At 43.4% G+C, this 21073-nt stretch overlaps 1 protein-coding gene across 1 annotated transcript; it reads right to left on the bottom strand.

Annotated features, from left to right (window-relative positions):
* Positions 1 to 100: 100 nt before the first annotated feature.
* On the bottom strand, positions 101 to 20402 carry LOC106562691 (torsin-4A). The gene is made up of 3 exons (XM_014127678.3): positions 20123 to 20402; positions 1878 to 2351; positions 101 to 1780 (listed from the first exon to the last, which is right to left on the bottom strand). The coding sequence occupies exons 2-3, from the start codon at positions 2349 to 2351 to the stop codon at positions 926 to 928; spliced, it is 1329 nt and encodes a 442-aa protein (XP_013983153.1). The 5' UTR covers positions 20123 to 20402; the 3' UTR covers positions 101 to 925.
* Between the last annotated feature and the right edge of the window lie 671 nt (positions 20403 to 21073).

Below are 21073 nucleotides of genomic sequence, written 5' to 3'. Positions count from 1 at the left end.
TTTGCATATGTATTTTTAATTTAAAATTATTTCTGGGGGGCTTCAGAACAAGCATTATGTCCCAAACCCCTTGGTCGCTGTCAAACAGAAAGATGAATAATTCAGAAAGCATGATACAGTTTAATCAAGATAGTATGTTAACAAAATACAACTACTTAATCACATTTTCCTGTGCTGCTCTTGGCCCTGCCGTTATCATTGTCACAACCAGGCTCATTTGGTACAATTACTAATATCTTCTTCTATTGCAGTGGTATTCAACTCTTACACTACGAGGTCTGGAGCTTGCTGGTTTTTTGTTTAGCCCTGATAACTAATTGCACACATCTATTGTCTCAGGTCTAAATCAGTTCCTGATTAGAAGGGAACAATGAACAAATGAAGTGGAACTGGCTTCGAGGTCCAGAGTTGAGTTTGAAGGCTCTATTGGGAGCGGGTCTGTGTATTACTGTCAGTAGTTTGCCTAACAGCATCGTGGGAGAATGAGCAGTGGTGCTTCACCATGACCACAACTCCTGATTTTGACTCCTGTCCAGATGTGCAGGCTATGATATTAGGCCTACCTATCCTATCTCATAACTAAATGGTAATTATCTATTAATCTAGTAACCAAGGGGCTCGTTCAGGATGGTGCTAAGTTACAGAACGTAGAAAAGACGATTATCTGACATGATTAGCCTTCATCGTGGAAATACTCCTCATTCTCAGACATACCACAATGTTTTTCCCCCAATGGTGGGTTCTGGCTAGTAACGTGGGCTTTGTTTGCTTGATGGATCACAAGAAACACCAAAAGTCTTTAGGCTCCAAAAGACTATGGGCCAAAACAGTTCTTGGAACTGACACTGTCCAGTAGTATCTTTTCTCAGGACACGTCTTTCGCTGTCCCTGTCTTCTGTAATCTCAACATCCCTCTGTAGGTCTCTCATAGCAGGTTGACCTTCGCCACAACCTGTTTACAGCCTGTCAGGGCATACACCCGGCCCCATACCACGGGGTAGTACTCTATCTCCCCCGCCAGCCTCTCAATGTTGGTACGGTCCGGGTAGAACCCCTCCCTCATCATCTCATCCAGGAAGCACTCCGTCACGTGACCTTTCTCCAGCAGGGTCAGAGGTATGAGTTCAGCTTCTGCCCACAGTGGGTGGAGCGTCTCCAGAGTGTTCCGCAACAACGGGGTCAGCTCCTTGACGAAGTTGCCATGGTACTCAGACACGGTCATCATAGAGTCGCTGGAGGAGTTGTGCAGCAGGTGCTTAGTGATGTGATGGTGTCCTTGGTTGCTAAGGAACAGGTAGACTGCGTTAAGGTATTCGTTGGAGAGGTTTGATTGCACCAGATCCCGCAGCGCATCAAGCAGCTCTGGGTGAAGGTGCTCTGCTTCGTCAAAGATGAATACTGGAATTTTCTCCTCCTCCTCTGCTCTCAGCACTGTCTCCGACACTAAGATCGTCAGCGCTCGGGCGCATCGCCAGGCGTCATCCTCCAGGGGGCAGTGGTGCAACACAAAGTACTGGAGAACCAGGGGCTCCCCCACCACCGAGCGGAAGTGCGCAGCCAGGAGTCTCCCTACGTGGCTCTTCCCCACGCCGCTGCTCCCATGTAAGGAGAGGACCAGGGGTTTATTGTGGACGTAGGTAGAGAGGTAGTCTCTGAGCTGGGCTAACAGAGCCTCCATCGCCCCCTGCTGGCCAAACACCTCCCTACATAGAGTCTTCTCTAATCCCTCCAGGTCATACTTCAGGACATGGTCGTCAAGGTTCTCTATGGCATTATACACCTGTATGGAGGGAGGGAGGGATAAAGTACAGAATGAGACATAAACACACAAAGAGGAAGACAAAGATGAAGATTAACCTCACACACATACACATTACCTGGAGGAAGAGGATGGTGCAGAGGAGGAAGAGGCAGTTCTTCGCTCGGCTGCGTTCCTTTACGAGGGGGGCTCTGCACCCCCCTCCACTGGGGAACATGACCCGCCGCGACCTCTTCTTCTTCTTCTTTTGGAGGAGCAAGGACAAGGTCGTGGTGGCGCTGGAGGGGGTCAACCCCTCAAAGGTGAAGATTTTGGGGCTGGCGCGAACAGGGGCCCCAGTGAAGAGACCAGCCCCTACCACTGGCCCTACTCCACCCAGCCCGGCTAACTCCAGCCGTCGTTTCTTCATGGTCTGGTATTTCTGTCTAATGCGAACCACAGCACGTAGAGAGGATGAGAACTGGTAGAAACTCTCAGTGCCTGTCCATGACCCCCTCTTTTCACTCTCTCCTTCGCTTTCTCCTTTCTCATCGCCCATCTCTCCGTCTGTCTGGGACCCCGACAGTCTTTCATAAACATCTTGGTCACCCATCTGAGAGAGGGAGAAAGAGGCATTAATCATTAAATTACAGTGAATTATGATCCGTTTTTCTTTTTTTAAGAGGACGGAAAAGATACCTAGCCAAGAAGGAATGCCAACTATTGAAGACGTACTTGTAGATGCATTTAACATGCTATATGTGACCGCTAATGTATCGGTTATGGTGTTAGATTTACTACAGTCGGAAAGTTACATGGAAAAACCCAGAGGGTTACAGCTTAGCCACTGAAACTGAATTACTTCTTAAACTTTCTAAACTAACTTGCCTGTCACTGAACAAATAGACTGGTAAAAAAATATCCAATATTACACATGCTCAGATATGTCAGTATCAGATAGTACCTGATAAAATGACCCGGGTATGTAATTGTGTCAATATATTTGACAAATATCCTTGTTGAGATATTGCAACTTGTGGATATTGTGTAATCCTTTTAGGCCATATATTTATGTGCAAACAGTCGCATCTGACTGTAGTCAAACTTGGTGTGTAGTGCTATCCTCAGCCATTTCCCCTAGTCAGATATAGGGTCAGATCCTAAGAAGTAGCAGACTGAGAACTCATTTCACGTAATGTGACTCAATACATTAACAATCATCTATGAAGGTTTCAGAGCATTTTTTTTTCTGCTGACTGACAGATAAAGATTACGGGAATAGAAGTGAAGCCATTGATGTTATTTTGCAGTTGAGGCAAGAGTTCTGAGGCAAGATTTCAGCCCACCCGAACACTTTCTGATAAGGAGATCAGAGACTTGAATGTTCTCCAATAGAACATACTTTTTTCAGCATCCCAAAACACACAAATTACAACAATCATATATTGGCCTGTGTCTCAAGAGAAAATGCTTGGAGCCCTGTTGTCCACTACTGGTTGTGCAGCACCTTGTGTGGCTGATTTAAGTTCATTCTTTGGCCCAGCGTCGTCCAGGTAATGGGAGGGTTTGGCCAGGGGGGGCTTTACTTGGCTGATCACGCCCTAGCAGCTCCTTGTGGCTGGCCGGGTGCCTGTAGGCTGACCCCGGTCGCCAGTTGAAAGGCATTTCCTCCGACAGATTGGTGCGGCTGGCTTCCGGGTTAAACTGGCGGGTGTTAAGAGGCACGGTTAGGTGGGTCACATGACTCCACCTTCGCCTCTCCCGAGCCCGTTGGGGAGTTGCAGCGATGAGACAAGATCGAAAAGTAGGGTAAAAATAAAATAAAAATACAAAGATAAAGTGTGTTATGATGTGAATGAAACATATTTTGAGGGCGAATGAGGTCATGAATTCAACTAATTTGCTTACTCTACAGTGCATTCATAAAGTATTCAGACCTGTTAACCTTTTCCACATTTCGTTACATTACAGCTATATTCTAAACTTGATTCAATAAAAAAAATACCTCAATCTACACACAATACCCCATAATGACAAAGCAAAAACAGGTTTTTAGAATTTTTTGCAAATGTATTAAAAATAAAATACAGAAATACCTTATTTACATACAGTTGAAGTCTGAAGTTTACATACAGCTTAGCCAAATACATTTAAACTCAGTTTTTCACAATTCCTGATATTTAATCCTAGTAAAAATGCCCTATCTTAGGTCAGATAGGATCACCACTTTATTTTAAGAATGTTAAATGTCAGAATAATAGCAGAGAGAATTATTTATTTCAGCTTTTATCACATTCCCAGAAGTTGGGTCAGAAGTTTACATACAGTCAATTAGTATTTGGTAGCATTGCCTTTAAATTGTTTAACTTGGGTCAAATGTTTTAGATAGTCTTCCACAAGCTTCCCACAATAAGTTGGGAGAATTTTGTCCCATTCCTTCTGACATAGCTGGTGTAACTGAGTCAGGTTTGACGGCCTCCTTGCTCACACACACTTTTTCAGTTCTGCCCACAAATTTTCTATAGGATTGAGGTCAGGGCTTTGTGATGACCACTCCAATACCTTGACTTTGTTGTCCTTAAGCCATTTTGCCACAACTTTGGAAGCATGCTTGGAGTCATTGTCCATTTGGAAGACCCATTTGCGACCAAGCTTTAACTTCCTGACTGATGTCTTAAGATGTTGCTTGAGTATATCCACATCATTTTTACTTCCTCATGATGCCATCTATTTTGTGAAGTTCACCAGTCCCTCCTGCAGCAAAGCACCCCCACAACATGATGCTGACCCCCGTGCTTCACGGTTGGGATGGTGTTCTTCGGCTTGTAAGCCTCCCCCTTTTTCATTTTTGTTTCATCAGACCAGAGGACATTTCTCCAAAAAGTACGATCTTTGTCCCCATGTGCAGTTGCAAACCGTTCTCTGGCTTTTTGATGGCGGTTTTGCAGCAGTGGCTTCTTCATTGCTGAGCGGCCTTTCAGGTTATGTCGATATAGGACTCGTTTTACTGTGGATATAGATACTTTTGTACCTGTTTCCTCCAGCATCTTCACAAGGTCCTTTGCTGTTGTTCTGGGATTGATTTGCACTTTTCGCACCAAAGTACGTTCATCTCTAGGAGACAGAACGCGTCTCCTTCCTGAGCAGTATGAAGGCTGCGAGGTCACATGGTTTTTATACTTGCGTACTATTGTTTGTACAGATGAACGTGGTACCTTCAGGTGTTTGGAAATTGCTCCCAAGGATGAACCAGACTTGTGGAGGTCTACAATTTCTTTTCCTGAGGTCTTGGATGATTTCTTTTGATTTTCTCATGATGTCAAGCAAAGAGGCACTGAGTTTGAAGGTAGGCCTTGAAATACATCCACAGGTACACCGCCAATTGACTCAAAATCAGAAGCTTCTAAAGCCATGACAACCTTTTCTGGAATTTTCCAAGCTGTTTAAAGGCACAGTCAACTTAGTGTATGTAAACTTCTGACCCACTGGAATTGTGATACAGTGAATCTTCAGTGAAATAATCTGTCTGCAAACAATTGTTGGAAAAATTCCTTGTGTCATGCACAAAGTAGATGCCCTAACCGACTTGCCAAAGCTAGTTTGTTAACAAGAAATGTGTGGAGTGGTTGAAAAACGAGTTTTAATGACTCCAACCTAAGTGTATGTAAACTTCCGACTTGAACTGTATGTGAGAATGCTGTTCATTGACTACAGCTCAGTGTTCAACACCATAGTGCCCACGAAACTCATCACTAACTAAGGACCTTGGGACTAAACACCTCCCTCTGCAATTGGATCCTGGACTTCCTGTCGGGCTGCCCCCAGGTGGTAAGGGTAGGCAACAACACGTCTGCCATGCTGATCCTCAACACTGGGGCCCCTCAGGGGTGTGTACTTCGTCCCCTCGTACTCCCTGTTCACCCACGACTGCGTGGCCAAGCATGACTCCAACACCATCATTAAGTTTGCTGACGACACAACAGTGGTAGGCCTGATCACCGACAACAATGAGACAGCCGATAGGGAGGTGGTCAGAGCATTGGCAGTGTGGTGCCAGGACAACAACCTCAATGTGAGCAAGACAAATGAGCTGATCGTGGACTACAGGAAAAGGCGGGCCAAACGGGCCCCCATTAACATCGACGGGGCTGTAGGGGAGCAGGTTGAGAGTTCCTTGGTGTCCCCATCACCAACAAACTATTATGGTCCAAACACACCAAGACAGTCGTGAAGAGGGCACGACAAAACCTTTCCCCCTCAGGAGACTAAAAAGATTTGTAATGGATCCCCAGATCCTCAAAAAGTTCTACAGTTGCACCATCGAAAGCATCCTAACTGGTTGCGTCACCGCCTGGTATGGCAACTGCTCGGCATCTGACCATAAGGCGCTACAGAGGGTGTGTACGGCCCAGTACATCACTGGAACCAAGCTTCCTGCCATCCAGGACCTATATAATAGGCGGTGTCAGAGGAAAGCCCGAAAAATTGTCAGAGACTCCAGTCACCCATTTCATAGATTGTTTTCTCTGCTACCGCACGGCAAGTGGTTCCGGAGCACCAAGTCTAGGACCAAAAGGCTCCTTAACAGCTTCTACCCCCCCAAGCCATAAGACTGCTGAATAATTAATCAAATTGTCACTGGACTATTTACATTGACACCCCCCACCCACCCCCCTTCCATTTGTTTTGTACACTGCTGCTACTCGCTGTTTATTACCTATGCATAGTCACTTCACCCCTACCTACATGTACAAATTACCTCAACTAACCTGTACCCCCCACACAGACTCGGAACCGGTACACCCTGTATATAGCCTCGTTATTGTTATTTTATTGTGTTACTTTTTATTATTTTGTACTTTATTTGGTAAATATTTTCTTAACTCTTCTTGAATTGCACTGTTGTTTAAGGGCTTGTAAGTAAGCATTTCACGGTAAGGTCTACACTTGTTGTATTTGGCGCATGTGACAAATAAAGTTTGATTTGATTTGGATGTGTCTAATCCTCTCTGGTTAAAACCTCATTCCAGCCGGTGTCTATTCCACAAGTTACCACCGGCTAAATCTATGATGTTAAAATGCCTATTTACTCTGTTCCATCTGACCAGGTGAATCCAGGTGAAAGCTATGATCCTCTATTGATGTCACTTGTTAAATACACTTCAATCAGTGTAGATGAAGGGGAGGAGACAGGTTAAAGAAGGATTTTTAAGCCTTGAGACAATTGAGACATGGATTGTGTATGTGTGCCATTCAGAGGGGGAATGAGCAAGACAAAAGATGGTAGTAGGTGCCAGGCACACCGGTTTGAGTGTGTCAAGAATTGCAACGCTGCTGGGTTTTTCACACTCAACAGTTTCCCATGTCTATCAAGAATGGTCCACCACCCGAAGGACATCCAGCCAACTTGACACAACTGTGGGAAGCATTGGAGTCAACATGGGCCAGCATCCCTGTGGAACGCTTTCAGACACCTTGTAGAGTCCATGCCCTGACGAATTGAGGCTGTTCTGAGGGCAAAAGGGGGTTACAAAACATAACTGTTCCTAATGTTTTATTTGACTCAGTGTATATAGTGTTAAAGACCGGATTGAGTCATGTTCAGAAAATAGCTCTGATACCTTTGTGTTCCCATTCGTACTGCCCTTATACATGGAACATTTACAGAAATATTGATTTTCGTCTTTGCAGTTTAGATTGTAAATAGTGTTAACTCAGTTGTTTGACTCAATACATTAACATGAACGTACGAAGGTATCAGAGCATATTCTCTGCTGATTGACAGATAAAGATTACGGAATACAAGTGAACATGTTGGTCCGTGTGTGTGTAAGTATGTATGCTGGCACCAACTCTCTTCTCCCTCTTCCTTGCAGCACTCAGGAATCACTGTACAATACAGAACAGATGGAAACCTCTTCAATCTTTCCGGCCTTCACGCAAAAACCAAAGTGAGAACTACAACAGTCAAAGACCTCCAATACGAGGTCATTATTGTCCACTCCAAAGCAAACCTCCGAACTGCCATGAGCAGGTTATCTGAAGCATAAAAGAGTCTGGGACTCTTGTAAGAACATAAACAAAACAAAGGTTCTCCACGAGCCTTCCCCAGGACAACCATCAAATCCAACAGTAATCTATGTTGGTTGTGAACCACTTGACAACGCGGAACACTTTGCCTACCTCAGCAGCCATCCTCTAGTAAACCCTGTGAAGCGTTAGCCTTATCAGTCGACTGTACTTATCTTGGCACCAGTCTCAACCACCGACCTTGTGCAGGCCTGGCATGCAGAGCTCAGAAACAGAGGAATTAGCACATCAATCATGCCACAGGCGCTGGACCAAAGACAAATAAAAACAATTCAAGAGAATGAATGTTGAAAGTAACTGTTTTCTTCCCCGAAAGCATGTCCAGGTAGTCTAGCTCGTCTGACTAGCTAGTTTACATTGGCACTGCTGCCAGGAAGCGATACACACTGTGTCAGTGTCAGCCATTCTCTGCCCAAGTACAATAGGATTAGACTACACCTTAATGTGTCCGGCAGCCGGGGTTGGGTAAGTTACTTTCGAAATGTAATCCGTTACAGTTACCTGTCCAAAATTGTAATCAGTAACGTAACATTTGAATTACCCAAACTCGGTAATGTAATCTGATTACTTTCCCCTTAAGAGGTATATAGAAGAAAACAACAGTGGTCTCTGACTTGTGGTCTGACTCGTTCAGGTGGAACAAACTTAAACTTGCACCCTTGTTCAATACTGAATCGAATGTCAAGAAAAAACTTAAAGGTTTAAAAGTAATGAAAGAAATAATCATGTAATTTCTCAAAAGTATCTATTCTGATTCCAATCTTTTTTTCTGGTAATGTAACTCATTACAGTTACTCCCCAACCCTGCCTGCGGACAGGTGAAGTGATAAAAGGCCCTTTTATCACTTCGATTTGCTCCCTTCCAGCGCCCTCTCTCCTCCGTCCTCTCTCCTCCGTCCTCTCTCCGTCCTCTCTCCTCTCTTGCCTCCTTTTGAAAAAGTTAAAAGTCAATCAAGGGGAGTCGGCGAGGAGAGTGAACGTGGAAGCACTTCCTTCTCTACATTTGCACATTATTAGGCAAATGACGTTTACAGGGGTGGATCCCAAAATAATGTGTAAAGTGCTCAAAACCATTTAAGTTAGTTTTGCAAGACATTTTATAGATAAAACAATAAGTAGCATATTATTTTAAAACATTAGGATATACACATGAGTATCCCAATGAAAGGTGACTATCAAGTAAGGGAGGACACTATTCTGCTTGTCTAATGAATTGACACACTCCTCGACCACCTCTTATTGGTTTTCCGGGTCATGGAGGAGAGAGGACGGAGGATGGTCTTTTACCCAAAAGAGAATCTCCCCATCTTAACCCCCTCCTTCACCAGCCTGGTCTCATAGACTAGAAGTAACATAGTAAACGTAAATCCGGGACACTCAAATTAGAATGGTATGGTTACATAAGACTACTTAAGACAAAACAAAAAGGCTGTGGGTGTATAACACGAACATCTAGAAACCCAAAGGTTGCGAGTTTGAATTTCATCATTGTAAACTTTAGTATTTTAGCAACTTTGCACTTACTTACTACTTTAGCTACTTTGCAACTACTTAGCATATTACTAACCTTTCCCCTAACCCTAACCTTAACCCTTTAACCTATCTCCTAACTGTTGCATCCTAAGATGCTGGATTCTTTTACTGAAGACTCCGAAGCATACTTATAATAAATGGAACAGATTTATTTAATGTTCTCCTTAACACATTACAGTTGACTACTCTCTACAGTGTCTTCAGCCCCAACTCTCCAATACATCATTGAACTTTTACCGCCCTTGCATCTCGTAATCCAATCACTTCAATGCAAGAACGGAAACCCCATTATCATTTGTTAATTCAAATAACTCAACCCCTGCATACAAATGCCATTGGCTATTTGCAACCATTTTAAATCTAAACTCTTTTGACACCAGCTGTGGCCCATTGTCTGAACACACTCCTCAACTAACTCATAGGCTGAGAACGGTAGAGTGACTCTACCGTGACTGTAGCTGAAGTATTACTCATACACTTTATTTATTTATTTATTTCACCTTTATTTCACCAGGTAGGCCAGTTGAGAACAAGTTCTCATTTACAACTATAAAATGGGGGTGTTTTTATAACATTTTATAACATTTTTGACATGCGTTTTTCTGGATTTCTTTGTTGTTATTCTATCTCTCACTGTTCAAATAAAATTATAGACTGATCATTTCTTTCTAAGTGGGTAAACGTACAAAATCAGCAGAGGATCAAATACTTTTTTTCCCCCACTGTAAGTTTCCAGCTTCAGTGATTTTTGCAATTCGTTCCAGTCATTGGCAGCAGAGAACTGGAAGGAAAGGTGGCCAAAGGAAGTATTGGCTTTGGGGATAACCAGTGAAATATACCTGCTGGAGCGTGTGCTATGGGTGGGTGTTGCTATGGTGACCAGTGAGCTGAGATAAGGTGGGGCTTTACCTAGCAAAGATTTATAGATGACCTGGAGCCAGTGGGTTTGGAGACGAATATGTAGCGAGGGCCAGCCAACGAGAGCATACAGGTCACAGTGGTGGGTAGTATATGGGGCTTTGGTGATAAAACGGATGGCACTGTGATAGACTACATCCAGTTTGCTGAGTAGAGTGTTGGAGGCTATTTTGTAAATGACGTCGCCGAAGTCAAGGATCGGTAGGATAGTCAGTTTTACGAGGGTATGTTTGGCAGCATGAGTGAAGGAGGCTTTGTTGCGAAATAGGAAGCCGATTCTAGATTTAATTTTGGATTGGAGATGCTTAATGTAAGTCTGGAAGGAGAGTTTACAGTCTAACCAGACACCTAGGTATTTGTAGTTGTCCACATATTCTAAGTCAGACCCGTCCAGAGTAGTGATGCTAGTCGGGCGGGCGGGTGCGGGCAGCAATCGGTTGAAGAGCATGCATTTCGTTTTACTAGCATTTAAAAGCAGTTGGAGGCCACGGAAGGAGTGTTGTATGGCATTGAAGCTCGTTTGGAGGTTTGATAACACAGTGTCCAAAGGGCCAGATGTATACAGAATGGTGTCGTCTGCGTAGAGGTGGACCAGAGAACCACCAGCAGCAAGAGCGACATCATTGTTATATATGCAGAGAAAAGAGTCGGCCCGAGAATTGAATCCTGTGGCATAGTTGGAGAACCAGGTCGAGGCAGTCATTTGAGAAACCAAGGCTACTGAGTCTGCCGATAAGAATGTGGTGATTGACAAAGTCGAAAGCCTTGGCCAGGTTGATGAAGACAGCTGCACAGTACTGTATTTTATTGATGGCGGTTATGATATCGTTTAGGACCTTGAGCGTGGCTGAGGTGCACCCATGACCAGCTCGGAAGGCAGATTGCATAGTGGAGAAGGTACGGTGCGATTCGAAATGGTCGGTGATCTGTTTATTAACTTGGCTTTCAAAGATTTTAGAAAGGCAGGGCAGGATGGATATAGGTCTATAACAGTTTGGGTCTAGAGTGTCACTCCCTTTGAAGAGGGGGATGACCGCGGCAGCTTTCCAATCTTTGGGGATCTCAGACGATATGAAAGAGAGGTTGAACAGGCTATGGGGTTGCAACAATTTGGGCAGATGATTTTAGAAATAGAGGGTCCAGATTGTCTAGCCCAGCTGATTTGTAGGGATCCAGATTTTGCAGCTCTTTCAGAACATCAGCTGTCTGGATTTTGGTGATGGAGAAGCGGGATGGGCTTGGGCAAGTTTCTTTACAGTGTCCCAAATTTTGGGGGAATTAGTGCTACAGGATGCAAATTTCTGTTTGAAAAAGCTAGCCTTAGCTTTCGAAACTGACTGTGTATGTTGGTTCCCGACTTCCCTGAAAAGTTCACAGGGGCTATTCGATGCTAATGCAGAACGCCACAGGATGTTTTTGTGCTGGTCAAGGGCAGTCAAGTCAAGGGTGAACCAAGGGCTATATCTGTTCTTAGTTCTACATTTTTTGAATGGGGCATGCTTATTTAAGATGGCATAGGAAATAACTTTTAAAGAGCAACCAGGCATCCTCTACTGATGAGATGAGGTCAATATCCTTCCAGGATACCCGGGCCAGGTTGATTAGAAAGGCTTGCTCGCTGAAGTGTTTTAGGGAGCGTTTAACAGTGATGAGGGATGGTCGTTTGACCGCGGACCCATTACAGATGCAGGCAATGAGGCAGTGATCGCTGAGATCCTGGTTGAAGACAGAGGTGTATTTAGAGGGCAAGTTGGTCAGGATGATATCTAAGAGGGTGCCCATGGTTACGGATTTAGAGTTGTACCTGGTAGGTTCCTTGATAATTTGTATGAGATTGAGGGCATCTAGCTTAGATTGTAGGACGGCCGGGGTGTTATGCATATCCCAGTTTTGGTCACCTAACAGTACGAAATCTGAAGATAGATGGGGGGCAGTCAATTCACATATGGTGTCTAGGGCACAGCTGGGGGCTGAGGGCGATCTATAACAACGGTGAGAGACTTGTTTCTGGAAAGGTGGATTTTTAAAAGTAGAAGCTTGAATTGTTTGGGCACAGACCTGGATAGTATGACAGAACTCTGCAGGCTATATCTGCAGTAGATTGCAACTCCGCCCCCATTGGCAGTTCTATCTTGTCGGAAAATGTTGTAGTTGGGGATGGAAATGTCAGGATTTTTGGTGGCCTTCCTAAGCCAGGATTCAGACACGGCTAGGACATCAGGGTAGGCGGAGTGTGCTAAGGCAGTGAATAATACAAACTTAGGGAGGAGGCTTCTGATGTTAACATGCATGAAACCAAGGCTTTTGCGGTTACAGAAGTCAACAAATGAGAGCGCCTGGGGAATGGGAGTGGTGCTGGGGGCTGCAGGGCCTGGGTCAACCTCTACATCACTAGAGGCACAGAGGAGGAGGAGGATAAGGGTACGGCTAAAGGCTATAAGAACTGGTCGTCTAGTGTGTTCAGAACAGAGAGTAAAAGGAGCAGATTTCTGGGCGTGGGAGAATAGATTCAAGGCATAATGTACAGACAAGGGTATGGTAGGATGTGAGTACAGTGGAGGTAAACCTAGGCATTGAGTGACGATGAGAGGTTTTGTCTCTAGAGGCACCAGTTAAGCCAGGTGAGGTCCCCGCATGTGTGGGGGGTGGGACAAATGGGCTATCTAAGGCATATTGGGCAGGGCTGGGGGCTCTACATTGAAATAAGACAATAATCACTAACCAAAACAGCAATAGACAAGGCTTATTGACATTAGGGAGAGGCATGTGTAGCCAAGTGATCATAGGGTCCAGAGAGTAGCAATAGGTGAGTCAGGGAGACGATTCAGCAGTCGCTACTACGCGGCAATTCAGACAGCTAGCGGGCTGGGGCTAGCAGGTGGGCCTTCGGCGATGTCGCAACGGAAGAGCCTGTTGAAACCACCTCGGGCGATTACATCGGCAGACCAGTCGTGATGGATCGGCGGGGCTCCGTGTTGGCAGTAAAGGGTCCAGACCAATTGACAAAAGAGGTATTGTAGCCCAAGAATTAGTTGGTGGACCTCTTCGGCAAGCCGGGAGATTGGCCTAGCTCGAGGCTAGCTCAAGGTTAACTGGTGCTTGCTTCGGGACAGAGACGTTAGCCAGGAGTAGCCACTCGGATAGCAGCCAGCTAGCTGAGATGATCCGGTGTAAAGGTTCAGTGCTTGCGGTAGGAATCCGGAGATGTGGTAGAGAAAAAGCTGTCCGATATGCTCTAGGTTGATATCGCGCTGTGCAGACTGGCAGGTATTGACCGAGCTGAGGCTGGCTGGTGTCCTAGTTAACGGTGAAGACCGCTAGCAGTGGCTAACTGACTACTAGCTAGTAGCTAGCTAGCTTCTGATGGGTGTTCTGGTTCTAAAGTATAAAAATAGCAGATCCGCACCACATAGGGTGAGGCGGGTTGCAGGAGAGTATATGCAGTCCGTAGATGGAAAGTGATATTAAAATATATACGAAATATATACGAAAAAACGAGAAAAACGATATATAAAACGAAAATACTACTTGTCAGCGTGAGTATGCATCCGTAACTACTAAGAACTGGTGCTTTCCCTTCTGAGCAAAATCTATATGGATGCGCTCTCAGGCCATTTCCAAGGATGCACTGGTGCAAGGTTCGGCATATGTCTATTAGACTGACACACCTGGCATCTCCTTACCATGTCTTCTATGTCTGGGTCTAACCTGGGCCAGCAAAAGTGGCACCTTGCAAGAGCTTAGTTTTTGACCATGCCCCAGTGGTTTTCATGTAGCTCCTTCAATAGGTCCCTCTGTAGAGTAGCCGGCACCACCGCACTCATTCCCCATAACACACAATCACTTTCTACAGTGAGCTCATCCCTTCTCACCTAATAAGGCTTTAGTTCAGGATCAGTAACATGATTACTGTAAGTGTAAAGTGCTTCACTTTGGCCAAACCCTTGTCCTTGGTAGTTTCCCTGGCTTTGGCTTCCCTACAGGCCTGAGGACAAAGACTTTCCTCTAGGCTCAGATATATCTTGGGACTGCAAGGCCTAGGCAGACTTCACAATTATTTTTGGTGACCTATCATGCCCTCTGATGTGTGCCACAGGAAGTATTAGACTCTAGTCACAAAAGGAAGTGGTTATTTCAGCAAAAATAGTTTTCAGAGCCCTCTACTGTTCTCTCTACCCATCCCCCTATCCCCCATCCCATCGTGCTTTTCCCTCTTATGGCTTTTCCTACATTTTTTTACACTTTTTCTGTTTTAGTTTTTAAGAATGTAGGTACAGTAGTAATAATAAAATAATAAATCAAAAGTTTGTACTCTGGGCGAAATAGAACGTTCAAATATACTTTGCTTTGCGATGGCCACTCCAATACCTTGACTTTGTTGTCCTTAAAACCTGTTGAGGACCTGATCCCGGTATTGGGATTTATTGTCAAGAGACCATGGCGGGAAATTCAAAACTGCAAGAATCTAATAATTTCAATTTCTCAAACAATCAACTATTTTTCACCATTTGAAAGATAAACATCTCCTAAATCCAACCACATTGTCCGATTTCAAAGAGGCTTTACGGCGAAAGCATAAAGTTAGGTTATGTTAGGAGAGTACATTGAAAATAGCTGTGTGTAATGTTTTGTCAATTTAAAGACAGGCGTCACCAAAAGCAGATAACCTGCTAAAATTATGCACTAACCTTTGACAATCTTCATCAGATGACACTCCTAGGACATTATGTTATACAATACATGCATTTTTTTTCCATCAAGTTCATATTTATATCCAAAAACAGCATTTTACAGTAGCGGTGAAATTCAGATATTTTTTTTCCCCTCAAATGCTTCCGGTGAAGCAGCGTTACAATTTACAAAATTACTATTCGAAAACATTGGTAAATGATAATATTGTCATTCAAAGAATTATAGATTAACATCTCGTAAATGCTACCACATTGCCAGATTTCAAAATAACTTTACTGGGAAATCACACTGCAATAAACGGGGTGCTATGCTAAGAACATGCTAAGAACAATAGGCTAGGATATACAGGTTAGCACCATCTAATATCAATAATACTATTGTAAATAAAACCTTACCTTTGATTATCTTCATCAGAAGGCACTTCCAGGATTCCCAGGTCCAACAAATGTGGTTTCTTTCGACAAAGTTCATAATTTATGTCCAAATAACTCCAAGTTGTTCCATGTTGTTAGGCTCCTCAAAATGTAGGGCGGGGGGGAAAAGTCATGACGAAAAGTTAAAAAAAAAATCTATTTACGTTCGTTCAAACATGTTGTTTAGCATCAATCTTTAGCACCATTTTTAACGTGAAACATCAGTAATATTTCAACCCGACCTCTCCTGTGTCTTGAAAAACGTTTTTGAAAAATGTCTCGCCTCACATGCAATAATGCAATAATGAAGTGACGACATCCCAGGGACGTCAACTTCCCTGCATTCTAATTCGGTCTCTGTTCATCATAGACGCTTCAAACAACTTAATAAAGATCGTTGACATCTAGTGGAAGCCGTAGGAAGTGCAAAATGAATCCTTTGTCACTGTGTGATCTATTAGCAATGACTCGAAAATAGTACAGCCACAAAATTCTCATTTCCTGGTTGTATTTTTCTCCGGTTTTTGCCTGCCATATGAGTTTTGTTATACTTACAGACACCATTCAAACTGTTTTAGAAAATTCAGAGTGTTTTCTATCCACATCTGTTAATAATATGCATATCCTAGCTTCTGAGTTGGTGTAGGAGGCAGTTAAAAATGGGCACATATTTTTTTCAAAATTCTCAATACTGCCCCCTAGCCCGTAGAGGTTAAGCCATTTTGCCACAACTTTGGAAGTATGCTTGGGGTCATTGTCCATTTGGAAGACCCATTTGCGACCAAGCTTTAACTTCCTGACTGATGTTTTGAGATGTTGCTTCAATATATCCACATAATTTTCCTCCCTCATGATGCCATCTATTTTGTGAAGTGCACCAGTCCCTCCTGAAGCAAAGCACCCCCACAACATGATGCTGACCTCCGTGCTTCACGGTTGGGATGGTGTTCTTCGGCTTGTAAGCCTCCCCCTTTTTCATTTTTGTTTCATCAGACCAGAGGACATTTCTCCAAAAAGTACGATCTTTGTCCCCATGTGCAGTTGCAAACCGTTCTCTGGCTTTTGATGGCAGAATTGGAGCAGTGGCTTCTTCCTTGTTGAGCGGCCTTTCAGGTTATGTCGATATACGACTCGTTTTACTGTGGATATATATACTTTTAAACCTGTTTCCTTCAGCATCTTCACAAGGTCCTTTGCTGTTGTTCTGGGATTGATTTGCACTTTTCGCACCAAAGTACGTTCATCTCTAGGAGACAGAACGCGTCTCCTTCCTAAGCGGTATGACGGCTGCATGGTCCCATGGTGTTTATACTTGCGTACTATTGTTTGTACAGATGAACGTGGTACCTTCAGGCATTTGGAAATTGCTCCCAAGGATGAACCAGACTTGTGAAGGCCTACAATTTCTTTCTGAGATGTTGGCTGATTTCTTTTGATTTTCCCATGATGTCATGCAAAGAGGCACTGAGTTTGAAGGTAGGACTTGAAATACATCCACAGGTACACCTCCAATTGACTCAAATGATGTCAATTAGCCCATCAGAAGCTTCTAAAGCTATGACATCATTTTCTGGATTTTTCCAAGCTGTTTAAAGGCACAGTCAACTTAGTATATGTATACTTCTGACCCACTGGAATTGTGATACAGTGAATTATAAGTGAAATAATCTGTCTATAAACAATGGTTGGAAAAATTACTTGTGTCAAGCACAAAGTAGATGTCCTAACCGACTTGCCAAAACTATAGTTTGTTAATTAACAAGGAATTTATGGAGTGGTTGAAAAACGAGTTTTAATGACTCCAACCTAAGTGTATGTAAACTCCCGACTTCAACTGTATGTATTGCAAATTCGTTACATATTGTACAAATTGCAATTCATAACATATCATTCGAATTTTAATTCGTAACACATCATATGAAATGGATGATGGACATCAACAAATTAATACATACACAGCAACTTCTCCAGTGTTTTTTCAACATTGAGAGTGTGTCAAACTTAAAACTGGTCCAGTGTCTATAGCAGTCCACACTTTTCACTGTTAAATTAACACACTGCATAGATTAAACCATTCTTGTGCCTTGACTTTCGAGTGAATTGTAGTGACCACCCATGACTGTATTTGTTAGATTGCACACAGGTGGACTTTATTTAACTAAGTGTCACATGATCTGTCACATGATCTCAGTATATATCCACCTGTTCTGAAAGGCCCCTGTGTCTGCAACACCACTAAGCAAGGGGCACCACCAAGCAAGCGGCACCATGAAGACCAAGGAGCTCTCCAAACAGGTCAGGGACAAGGTTGTGTAGTGCAGATCAGGGTTGGGTTATAAAAAAATATCTGAAACTTTGAACATCCCACAGAGCACCATTAAATCCATTATTAAAAATTGAAATAATATGGCACCACAACAAACCTGCCAAGAGAGGGCCGCCCACAAAAACTCGCGGACAGGGCAAGGACGGCATTAATCAGAGAGGCAACAAAGAGACCAAAGATAACCCTGAATGAGCAGCAAAGCTCCACAGCGGAGATTGGAGTATCTGTCCATAGGACCACTTGAAGCCATACACTCCACAGAGCTGGGCTTTACAGAAGAGTGGCCAGAAAAAAGCCTTTGCTTAAAGAAGAAAATAAGCAAACACGTTTGGTATTCGCCAAAAGGCATGTGGGAGACTCCCCAAACATATGGAAGAAGGTACTCTGGTCAGATGAGACTAAAATTGAGCTTTTTGGCCATCAAGGAAAATGCTATGTCTGGCGCAAACCCAACACCTCTCATCCCCCCCGAGTACACCATGGTTGTGGCAGCATCATGCTGTGGGGATGTTTTTCATCGGCAGGGACTGGGAAACTGGTCAGAATTGAAGGAATGATGGATGGCGCTAAATACAGGGAAATTCTTGAGGGAAACCTGTTTCAGTCTTCCAGAAATTTGAGATTGGGATGGAGGTTCACCTTCCAGCAGGACAATGACCCTAAGCATACTGCTAAAGCAACACTTGAGTGGTTTAAGGGGAAACATTTAAATGTCTTGGAATGGCCTAGTCAAAGCCCAGACCTCAATCCAATTGAGAATCTGTGGTATGACTTCAAGATTGCTCTACACCAGCTGAACCCATCCAACTTGAAGGAGCTGGAGCAGTTTTGCCTTGAAGAATGGCCAAAAATCCCAGTTGCTAGATGTGCCAAGCTTATAGAGACATACCCCCAAGAGAGTTGCTGCTGTAATTGCTGCAAAAGTATTATTTTATTATTGTTTATTGTTTCACAATAAAAAATATTTTGCAAAGTGATAGGCATGTAGTGTAAATCAAATGATACGAAAACCCCCCAAAATCTATTTTAATTCCAGGTTGTAAGGCAAGAAAATAGGAAAAATGCCAAGGAGGGTGAATACTTTCGCAAGCCACTGTAAACTGAAACAGCCTTTTCAATAATGGGTGCAATAAGTAACAGATTGGATTAGTTTAGAAAAATCTATGTTACGTATATTTGAGTAGCATAACATTAGTTCATCAATTAATGTACATGCCAAAACATACATATTGAAACAAACAATACAATTCCAAAAATCTACCTGCAATAGAGCATGCTGAGAAACATGATAATGGTGGGCGTGGTTTACCTTTAACACTGGTTATTAACACCAACACTAGGGTTCTTTTACACCAATGAGTGTTAATATAACACTTAGAGTTAATTTAACACCTGAATCAACACTAGAAATGTTACACTGAAAAATCAACACTAGGTAACACCGGCCAATTTGCTGCGTACCATACAAAACATAACATATCATACTAAATGGAGGGAGATAGATTTTCTTTTAATATGTTACGTCTACTCCTGAGTCCAGGTTGCCTTCACATGTATAGGTAGCGAGCGGCCTGAGAGGTGATGTCTCCATTCCACCCATTCTACAGCAGGGCTCTCCAACCCTGTTCCTGGAGACCTACCCTCTTGTAGGTTTTCGCTCCCCAGTTGTAACTAACCTGATTCAGTTTCTCAACGAGCTAATTATTAGAATCAGGTGTGCTAGATTACGGTTGGAGTGAAAATCTACAGGAGGTAGCTCTCCAGGAACAGGGTTGGAGAGCCCTGTTCTAGACCCTTTCCCTGGATGCATTCCAGAAGCTTTCTGTCCTTCTCCCAGACCCTCGCTGCTCTCTGCTGACTATATTTCCTTCCTAGCTCACACACACACTGAAGTAGAGAGTAGCATAAATGTTCCTCTCTGTCTTGTGTAACATAGGTTTTCTTGTGTAAGGCAGAAACAAGAAGTTTGTGGCTTGTTTTTTGAATGATTCTAAAACACACTAGATCTCACTTCACATAACCTGTTTCTATTGCTGCACATAGATTTTCAAGTTCTGGTTCCGTGTTTTACGTGGAAGCTTTTCTAACCCTGATAGTGAGTGAGTGAGTGAGAGAGAGAGAGAGAGAGAGAGAGAGAGAGAGAGAGTGTGTGTGTGTGTGTGTGTGTGTGTGTGTGTGTGTGTGTGTGTGTGTGTGTGTGTGTGTGTGTGTGTGTGTGTGTGTGTGTGTGTGTGTGTGTGTGTGTGTGTGTGTGTGTGTGTGTGTGTGAGAGAAGCTGGCCAGAGGCCTAGAGACACAGCTGCAAATACCTCACCCAGAAAACCGTGTAAGCAAGGAAGGGGAGAAATAGGAAAGGGAAGAGAAGGAGAATAGAATGCAGAAAGAGAAATTCTGGAAAACCAGTCTGCTTACCTTGAACGTATAGGTAATAGCAAGCCTCCTATAGACTGAGTTCTTCACTAGGCTCGCTCCATGAGTTTTGTGGGGAGAGAACAGTAAACTCCTTCTGTGGAACTCTTATCACTGGATCGTGAGCTGGTTTCAGAGCAACTACGATACCACTCCTCCTATCTCTCTATCTCACACTCCCAATTCCTGCTTCTGGCCTTTGCAGACTCCTCCTCTTCCTTCCTCTTTTTCTCTTTTTCTCTCTCTTTCACACTCTCTCACACTCTCTCTCTCTTTCTCTGTCTTTCCACCCACTATCTCCCCCCTCCGGCTCTTCCATTCATGTTGTTGAGATGAGAGTGAAAATCAAGCTATTGTGACTCTCCTCCTAGTCATGACCTTTACTCCCAGCTTGCAGTCATGGATAACTTTGTTTAATTAATTTGTTTACTTTGTTAGAGGTCCTCTGCTGGGTGGTGGGATATATGTTTGCATATTTTATGTAATTTGCCTCACAGCAAATATGAGAAGAGGAGACCGACACCCAAGCAGTGGGAAAACTATTATTGCTTTCATAACGTAAGATTTATGTGAACGTGATGATTGGTAGCCAAGAGCTCAAGAAGAGAACTTGTCATATAATAACCAATCATAACAATAACTGAGTATATGACGTAGAGAGTTGGTAGCAGAGAGCCCATGGAAAAAACCTGGGTATTACGCCCGGTGTCGTTTTGCATGTCATGAGTCAGTCAGTGACCATGTTTTTATGAATGGTTGTCATGGTTGTGAACAAGGACGACCTTTAATACAATATGGGCTCTCCCCTTGAGTTATTTTCTGCTATTGTAAGTCGTTTAAGTGTAAATAAACGATAACAAAAGCATCACATGATTAGGTTCCCTCCAAATCCATTTCATACAATAGGTTACATTCCACAAAAGTTTTTGTCCTGTGATTGAAATAACTATGTAC

The sequence above is a fragment of the Salmo salar genome, chromosome 01 (genome assembly GCF_965601325.2).
Source record: "Salmo salar chromosome 01, fSalSal1, whole genome shotgun sequence".
NCBI classification, from domain to species: domain Eukaryota; kingdom Metazoa; phylum Chordata; class Actinopteri; order Salmoniformes; family Salmonidae; genus Salmo; species Salmo salar.
The sequence above is the reverse complement of the archived record's forward strand: the minus strand, read 5'-3'. Positions and strand labels throughout refer to the sequence as shown.